Raw genomic sequence first — 9,433 nt, 5'->3', positions numbered from 1 at the left:
GTTATAACTCAGAGAACAATACATAGCCTCAAACCCAATAATTATCTTAAGTCATGAACAGGATGTGGTTTACTTATTATCCATGCAGTGAACCATCTGTTAGCCCCTCACTAAAAACTGTATTTTTCATGCATAGTGTGATTTTACTTAATTTGTGTCTATCTGGGCAATCACAACCTAAATGTTAGAATGCCCTATCTTAAAATAATGTTGCTTTGTCTTTTATGAATTTTACCTTTGTGAATCACTAGTATTTCCAGAACTACAGTTAGATTTTTATTTCCAGGTTATGAACACTCGTACAAAACCTCTTAGCAGGCCTTTAAAATATACGTGGGCTGGAGGTGAAGTTCAGTGGTAGAGCTCATGCTTATTAGCGTGTGCAAAGCTATCCCCAGCACCACAAAAAATAAAAATAAAATGTACTAACATTATCCTGATGTACTTGTTGACTGTGATGGAACTTCGATGTTAACAGGGTCATTCCATTTTATATGATTCTAGAGTTACATTCTAATATAGTGACTGTTCTTATGTCTTTTTGGTTTTTTGGGTTTTTTTTTTCATTATTCTTGTGCAAATCAGTACCTTTGCATATTGGGGTAGAGCTTTTGTGTCCTACCAGTGAGTGTTCCATGGGTGATACTAACAGGCCGTAAGGAATTACCTTTCAAGTGTGATGGGTACAGAATGGACAAAGCAGGGCCTCTCTGCTCTGGCCACGGCACTGACCATGGTGTCTCTCCTGCAGTTTGTCACTGTGCAGACCATTTCTGGAACGGGGGCCTTAAGGATCGGAGCCAGCTTTCTGGTGAGTATGAAAACGGTTTCAGGAAAACGCTCTCAGTGGAGGCTGTGTGTATTCAACACTGAAAGAAGTAGATTTCCTCTTTCTACAGAGTTGTCAGATTTCCTCTTCTCAGATTAAGAAAAGAGTGTTTTGGAGAAATTATAACAATAATAAACCCAGCTTATTGATTGTATACTGTTACTAGGGAGCTTTTTATATTCTTTTATATTTCAATCCATTTAATCCCTGTGAGAGAAATTCAGTTAACTTTGTGTGTGTGTGTGTGTGTGTGTGTGTGTGTGTGTGTGTGTGTGCGCGCGCGCATGTGCGTATGCTGGGGATTTAACCCAGGGCTGTCACACTGAGCTTCCCCAGCCCTTTTCACTTTTTATTCTGAGACAGAGTCTCACTAAGTTGCCCAGGCTAGGCTCAAATTTATAATCCTCCTGCCTCAGCCTCCCAGAAGGCTGGTATTACAGGCATGCACCATTACCCTGTTAACACCATTTTACAAGCAAAGGCCCAGAAAAGTCCTTAGCTACATGAGAATAATTATCAGAGCCCAGGTTACCCAGACTGACTCAATACTGTTTGTCAACCATAGAGAGAAGCTAGGATTCAGTAGAGAAAAATATCTTTTAAAATATGCCAACATTTTGGCTTCTCCTTTTTTCATTTTCTATTCCCTTTCATCTCATCTTTTAGCAAAGATTTTTTAAGTTCAGCCGAGATGTCTACCTGCCCAAACCGTCCTGGGGAAATCACACACCTATCTTCAGAGATGCTGGCATGCAGCTACAAGGCTATCGATACTATGACCCCAAGACTTGTGGTTTTGACTTCACTGGTGCCCTTGAGGATATTTCAGTAAGTGTGGCTTTCAGGGCTGGAGGGACAAAAGAAAAGGAATAAACTTCTTATAGACATTTGATGTCTTCCACCAGGTCCTAATATCTGGCTTAAAATACTGGGGATGAGCTAATTCCCAAACCTCAGATTTTCTTTGTTACTTATCAGATGCTAGTGACCCTCTGGTAACTATCTCCTCGTAAACTTCAAAACAGCAGTCTTTTGGTTATTTTTCTCTTTAGAAAATACCAGAGCAAAGTGTTATTCTCTTGCACGCCTGTGCCCACAATCCCACTGGAGTGGACCCTCGCCAAGAGCAGTGGAAGGAAATAGCATCAGTGGTGAAGGTGAGGAGGATGACCTGATTGGGATTAGTTCTAGGTTTATTGTATTTATTTATTTGAGTTTATTTTAGTACATGTTTGAGATACATAATGATTACATTCATCATGGAGAATTGATACATGTACATAGCACATCTTAATTCTTTTTGCTTCCCTTCTCCCCCTCAATCTCTTAGTTCCCTTCCATTTGCAAAAGATCTGTCTCACTGTTTCCTATTATCTGTCTTTACTTTGCTCCTTAAATTATTTGTACCTTGGGTTTCTCACATAACAAACCGTTCAATATTTAAGCTTTTGTGTCTAATTGAAGTTCTGGATTTAGTGACTAGATTCAGACACATAACTTGACAAAGTCTTAACAGTGAAAATTAACTTTGACCCTACACAAAATTTTACCTGTAGATAAGCTACTAGGAAAGAGCTCCTTGTTTGCTTAACTAACCGTTTTGTAGTTGATGGTATATGAGCAGTTTGAAATTATTCCTGTTCCTCGCTTTAGATAAAGGCTGCCATTGGCTAGCCTACACAATAGCTCCACAGGCCCTGGGTCCGCTGGTAGTGCCTGCATTTGCCTTGGTTAGTGTTCATTACACATCCTTTTATATGCTCTGTGTCCCCTCCATTCCTTGCCACGTTCCTCAGTATTGCCATTATCACTCAGAGTGTAGCTAGCTGTCACAGAAGACACTCATCAGAATTCTAGAGGAGAAAATACTCCTATCATTTTAAGTCCCTGTTTTCCCCACCTTCTGTCATATCTAAGCAGCAAGAAGAATGAGACAGAAATAGCATGCAGAGAGCACTTTCAAGATGATGTGGTTCTGATTAGGCCATCTCAAGAGCCCTCAGCTTAGAAAGAGCCTGCCCAGGTTATATTAGCTCCAGAAAAGACAGGTGCTGGTTTTGTGTTGACTAAACAAGAATAATGTCCCAGACCCCTATTTAAGCAGAATTCTGAGCACATTGAGGTTAAGATTCTCCTTTTTGAGGAACTATATCAACCAAGGTTGGTTTTTGTTTGTTTTTGGTTTTTGGTTTTTGGTTTTTGAAGGACAATTTGCTATCTTACCTTTAGGTGAGGCAGGCAAGATCTCAATAAATACAAATAACCACCTGTGGTGTCTGCAAGATGGCTGCCTAAAGCTTTGGTCTTCTCATTCCTTCCCAGAAAAGGAATCTCTTTGCGTTCTTTGACATGGCCTACCAAGGCTTTGCCAGTGGTGATGGTAACAGGGATGCCTGGGCTGTGCGCCACTTCATCGAACAAGGCATTAATGTTTGCCTCTGCCAGTCATACGCCAAGAACATGGGCTTATATGGTAAGCTATAGGACCCAGTGTGATATGTCTTCAAATGAGCTTGAAGAAGAGCCAAGAGAGAATGCCACAAAGGCAGGGAGGGAAAGAAAAGGTGTCTGTCTGTTCCTTTATGTCCCTTCTTACCTGGGAAGAAAACAGAAAATTGCTTCTCTAAGCAAGAAGTGACTAAGCCAAGAAAATAGATACAATACAATGAGATTTAAATATTCAGACTTTCTGTTATGCCTCAATTCACCGTTCTTGCAGTTTTTATTCATAATAAAAAGTTATTTTTGTGACCCTTCAGATGGAAACAGATTTAAGTAGCAAATTTAATTGTGATTTGGTTAAGTATGTTAGATGGGAAAACTGAACAAGATCCACTTTGTCTTTTCAGGAGAGCGTGTGGGAGCCTTCACTGTGATCTGCAAAGATGCAGATGAAGCCAAAAGGGTAGAATCACAGTTGAAGATCTTGATCCGTCCCATGTACTCCAACCCTCCTCTCAATGGTGCCCGGATTGCCTCTACCATTCTGACTTCCCCGGATTTGCGAAAGCAATGGTAAAGACTCTGCCACTCCCCAGCCATGCGCCAGTTCTTTAGAGCTGGTGTATAACTGAACTCTAGTGATGTGCAGTACCTCACAGATTGCAGGGCGGGGGTACATTTTTCAGCGCATCTAAGTTGGCATTTCCCTACATTCCTATATTCAGAAAGAGCAATTCCTTTTATTTTGTAGTCTCCATATTCAGTAAAACCTTCTTTCTAAACTCAAATTCAGATTAAAGTTGCTTACATAGAAAAACTTCCTTAAGAAGATCATGTTTTGGGCTGAGGATTTAGTGCAATGGTTCCACCACCTGCCTCGCAAGTGCAAGGTACTTGTTCGATCCCTGGTACCAAAAAATAAAAGAAGAAGATCATGTTTTGCCAGAGATGAACACAGGCATCCACTTGTGCTAGGCAAACACTCTACCTTTAAGCTGCATCCACAGCCCTCATATTTTTGTTTCTGTCCCAATAGTTGCTGGTATTGAATCAGTATTTTTGCATATTTTTTGGTTTTTATTATCTGTACCATCTGAATCTTAATACCTGTTCTCCAAATTAATGTTCATTTTTTTAAATCACATTTCACATAAATACATTTTACATCATGGCCCTGAACACATTACTTGAATGGTTGTATATATAACCAAAACTTTTTAAAACTCCGCATTTGCTAGGCATGATGGTATACATCTGTAATCACAGCACTTAGGAAGCTGAGGCAAGGGGATCACCATGAGTTCAAAACCAGCCTGAGCTACATAGTACTGTAAGTTCAAGGCCAGCCTGCACTACATAATGAGACCCTCTCTCCAAAAAAAAAAAAAAAAAAAGAGAGAAAAACTCAATATTTAATTAAACCATTTATGAGAACGTACATACCATAGTCCTAGTTACTCAGGAGGGTGAGGTGGGAAAATTGCTCAAGCTCAGGAGTTTGAGACAAGCTTGGGCAACATCAGGACCTCATCTCAAAAAACACAAAACCTCTGATACTAGGTCTTCATGTGCTACACTCCAGTATTATCTTTCTTTCTTCTTTTGTAGTGCTAGAGATAGAATCCAATTTTTTTCTTTCTTTTTTTTTTTGAGACAGGGTCTCACTGCGTAGTTGAGACTGACCTGGAGCTCACTGTGTAGCTCAGGCTGGTCTCAAACTCACAGCGATCCTCCTGCCTCAGCCTCCCATGTGCTGGGATTACAGGCATGTGCCACCATGCCCGGCCAGAATCCAATATTTTTTAAATGCAAATTGTATCCTACTAAACTGAATTTATGACCTATCAATGGGTCATGACACATAATATAGTTTAATTTAGATGTATGTTTATCCTGTGTAGCTTAGTGAAGAGGACAGATTTCCCTTGTACACAGAAATCCCCACATCAGTGCTGGGGATTTAGTTCAGGGGTTCTGCTGCCTACCCCACAAGTGCAAGGAACCAAGTTTGATCCCAGTACCAAAAAAAAAAGAGATGCTGAGTGAGGAGGAACAAAGAAGGCAGTGAAGCTGAGAAGGTGGATCCAATCAGAAACACCTTGACTGATACTATGAGAAGTCAGAACTTCATGCTCTCAGTGGCAAAGAGGTTGGAGGGGTTTTGCTAAGGCTGCACCGCATGTAGGATGCACAGATCTTTCATGCAGTACCTTTAGGGGCCACGCCTCAGAGTGACTGGAGCTGGATAGATGTGGCTGCAGGAAATTTGAAATCATGCCAGAGGCTCCTCAGCTCCAGTCAGTAATCACTGGTAATTCAGAACTGCCAGCTTTTCATTTTTCAAGTGAAACTGTAAATCCAAAATTTTATGCAAAAGTACCCAATTTTAAATTTTTACTGGGCCAAATGAAAATATAAGTAGGACCCTTATTTGGCCTTTAATTGGCAATTTTGAACATGTTTTGGCTGTGCATGGCATCATCACTGAGGGATGATTTAAGAATAAACACAGTACCAGAGAGATGTTATAAATGCCATTACAGGGGTCCAGTTGGTGGACCAAGAAGAATTTCCTATAGACCCATGGAATGGAATGACAGCAACAGTTGTGAGAAAGGGGAAGATCGTGTTCAAAATCAAGTGAGCTGCCTTTCCTAGTCCCCACACAGAGCCAGCCCTCTCTTCTCTGGCCTCTGTAGCATAGCACTGTTCTGTTAGCTTTTTGTTTTGTTTTGCTTTGTTTTGTTTTTTTGAGACAGAGTCTTACTATGTGGTTGAGACTGACCTGCAACTCACTATGTAGCTCAGGCTGGTCTCGAACTCATAGCAATCCTCCTACCTCAGCCTCCCGAGTGCTGGGATTACAGGCATGTGCCACCATGCCCGGCATGTTAGCTTTATGTTATGCTGCCTTCTTTGATAGATTGTTTACAGGTTTGGCTCCTAGCCCATTGTTTACAGGTTTGGCTCCTAGCCCCCGTTATAAGTTTTTTATTTTTTTTGGGGGGGTGTACCGGGGATTGAACTCAGGTTCTTGGGCTTGCAAGGCAGGCAGCAGAACCACTGAGCTAAATCCCCGTCCTCTCCCCATTATAAGTTTTTAAAGGCAAGGATTGTTACTCGGTCCTCAGCACGTAGCACATGTGTTTCGTTCACTGTAGGTTTATAGTGCTTTGTCTTATTATGAAGGCAGGAATGTATTCCATCTACGATAAAGAATAAGGTCATATTTTACTGTTTAACCTATAGTTTCTGCTTTAGCCTCAAGTTTTCTAGTGATGCCTTTACTTTTCTTAATGTTCAAGTATGTTAGGTATTTTAGTTGTTTGATTAAGTCTTATGATGTGAAACATAATGCTATAAAATAACTTTTTCCCTGCCTAATGGAGCATTGTGGCTTAGTCAAAGACTTAAGAATTCAGGCACACCAGATTAAAAATTTTTGAACTCTGGTTTACCTTGTGGTGGTTGGCCAAAATGAGCTGCCTCTCTTGGTTTCCGTACAGGTTGCAAGAAGTGAAAGGCATGGCTGACCGCATCATTAGCATGCGCACCCAGCTGGTCTCCAACCTCAAGAAGGAAGGCTCCTCCCATAACTGGCAGCACATCACCGATCAGATTGGAATGTTTTGTTTCACAGGCCTAAAGCCAGAACAGGTAAGTGGATATTTTTCTGCAGCTGATCCATTGATCAGTTCTTTCAAACTAGAATTCCTCTTAGGTCCATACCTATTCAGAGTTGCCCTAAAAAAGTTATTTTGGAGCCCTTTTAGTAAAGGTCATAGGTAGCACTTGTATGGTTTTGGGGTGGTATTGTTGTTTTGAGATAGGGCCACATCTATGTTACCCAGGCTGGTCTTCAACTCCTAGGCTCAAGTAATCCTCCCCGCTCAGTCTCCTGCGTACTTGGGAACTACAGGTCCATGACACTGTGGCTGGCTTGTTTTGTTTATTAGTTGTTTACCTATCTGTATCCCATCCATCAGGTTGCAGGCTTCTGAATGCATACCTTAGGGGGTTTTTGTTTTGTTTTGTTTTGTGTGCATGCGGGGGTGAGTACCAGGGATTGAATTTAGGACCTTGCACTTGCCAGGCAGTCACGGCACTACTGAGCTGCATCCCAAGCCCAGTTTTTTTAGTTTTTGTTTCATTGGTAAGTTGGGGGAAAGGGGGTTTCAGTACTAGAGATGGGACCCAGGGCTGTGCACATGGTAGGCAATTGCTCTACCACCAAGCTATACCCCCAGTCCACACAAACTTGTTTTGATTGTGTTTATGACCACTGCTTGTTCTGTGCTATATCTGAGATTTTTTTTTCCACCTGTTCACACCTCAGAATTCATCATCCTACTTTAAAATTGTCCTTTATACTTCTTTTACATACCAAAATCCTAAGAAGAGAGCTTAAGTGAAAAAAATAGAGCCCATTATTTTTGTCATAATAAGTTGGCTATTATGCCATGCCAGAGCTGGGAAAATTCCCCAAGTAGAAGTAGTAACCAAGCCCTTTTCTCCCCAAAGGTAGAGCGGCTGACCAAGGAGTTCTCGATCTACATGACAAAGGACGGCCGCATCTCTGTGGCTGGGGTCACCTCTGGCAATGTGGGCTACCTTGCCCATGCCATTCATCAGGTCACCAAGTAATCTCTGGCTGCAAGGAACAGAGACAACCTTTCTGTCTTCAGCCTCTGCTGTTGTGAGATCACGTACAGGATGAAGGAGGGTGGATGGTGGTGAATGGATCATTTCTTTCAACCACAATGCATAAGACTCAACAATTGAATGTGTTTCTCAGAAAAGAACGTGTAGTGAAATAGGGCAGACGCATCGTGGCCGGTCTGGAACTTTGTGGCTGTAGACCAAACTCCCCTGTTCTTTTGTCTCCAATTTTTCTAAAAGAGTTTACACATGCAAGAAAGTCGCAGCACCAAAAAATCTGTCATTCAGGACATTGCAATATTTCAGAAGCTTTAACTGAAGCATCATGTGGTTTTAGAGGTTGCTCTGTGGACCCAGCATGAGACATAGCTCATGTTAGAGTCTGTGAGAGAAGACCTAGCCTGTCATTAACAGTCATTAACTCACATTTGTCCTCCATAGTGGAGCAACCTTATCAACAGACCAAATTGCAAAATTATGCTTTACAAAAACCAGTGAGTGTATTGGCACTGCAGCAAGGAAAGTAATAGGTGCTGTTTCCTGTTTGATTTAAGAAAAGGAGAGAGAAGGCTCTCCTCTTTGTCATTGCTGTACTTGAGACACAAAGATCTAGTATATCTAGCCAGATTTCACCCCATTCTACTTCTTGAGTGACCTTCAACCCTATCCTATCAGGATTTATTTAAGAATGAAGAATATAGTTCTCTGCTCATGCCATCCCCTCTCCTTTCTTAGTGAAGAATAGTGGGGAGTAGGCGATTGCACTTTGGCATCTGCCTCAGTGGTTGTGTAATTGTCTCCCGTCGGGATGTTGCCTCTGCCAGCTGGACCACTCCCTTCCTTGGTGTGGCTGTGCAGCCACTCATCTCATTTGCAGCAGGGTGGTGTGGGGTAGCATCAAGGAAGAAGATACACTTGACCCTTTGGAAAGATAACCACCATCTTCTCTAATCACGTAGACTTACTGCGGCCTGGTTTCTCTGTTACAATAAAATGATTGTAGACCCAACCACTGTCTGCCTTTTTTTTTTAGTATGAAGAAAAGTAACAGTGAGCATACATATATTCCAGGAGTCTGGAGTCATGTTCCACTGACCATAAGCCACAAGGTTCTTGGCTGTTCTAAATGTTGACTGAAAATATACTTTTTTCTTCATCCTACCATTCATCTTGTCCAGTCCAAAGATGTTGAGAATGCAGATGTCATCTCTCAGACCTGGGAGACAGTAGACTCCCACAAAAGATGCCATGGAGATAGGCCAGGAGTAGAAAGGATGGAGGGGAGGTGACAACTTGCATGTCTATAGGAGATAAATGAGTAATTGAATAGGTGATGGGAACTGGATGTGACTGATCATCAGTGATCAGTGCTCATCCTCAGCTAAGAGGAGCAGTAGAGAGGAGCAGTAGAGAGGTATGAGAATGAAAGCCCAAGCTTGCAAGTCTTCAATTTTGAAAGAAAAATTAGAAATACTGATTTTCTTTTTTTTTTTTTTTTTTTTT

General features: G+C 41.5%; 1 protein-coding gene across 1 annotated transcript in view; it reads left to right on the top strand.

Moving 5' to 3' along the window:
* Positions 1-8,939, top strand: part of Got2 (glutamic-oxaloacetic transaminase 2) — a 26,604-nt gene extending 17,665 nt beyond the window's left edge. Inside the window, exons 4-10 of the mRNA XM_010617168.3 lie at positions 752-811; positions 1,496-1,657; positions 1,882-1,986; positions 3,152-3,302; positions 3,679-3,844; positions 6,778-6,928; positions 7,793-8,939. Of these exons, the coding sequence (XP_010615470.1) occupies positions 752-811; positions 1,496-1,657; positions 1,882-1,986; positions 3,152-3,302; positions 3,679-3,844; positions 6,778-6,928; positions 7,793-7,915 (918 nt within the window). The 3' untranslated portion in view covers positions 7,916-8,939. The remainder of the gene's footprint in view (positions 1-751; positions 812-1,495; positions 1,658-1,881; positions 1,987-3,151; positions 3,303-3,678; positions 3,845-6,777; positions 6,929-7,792) is intronic.
* The last annotated feature ends 494 nt before the right edge of the window (positions 8,940-9,433 follow it).

This window comes from Fukomys damarensis, unplaced genomic scaffold (assembly GCF_012274545.1).
Source record: "Fukomys damarensis isolate Sample0158 unplaced genomic scaffold, DMR_v1.0_HiC HiC_scaffold_32, whole genome shotgun sequence".
NCBI classification, from domain to species: domain Eukaryota; kingdom Metazoa; phylum Chordata; class Mammalia; order Rodentia; family Bathyergidae; genus Fukomys; species Fukomys damarensis.
The sequence above is the reverse complement of the archived record's forward strand: the minus strand, read 5'-3'. Positions and strand labels throughout refer to the sequence as shown.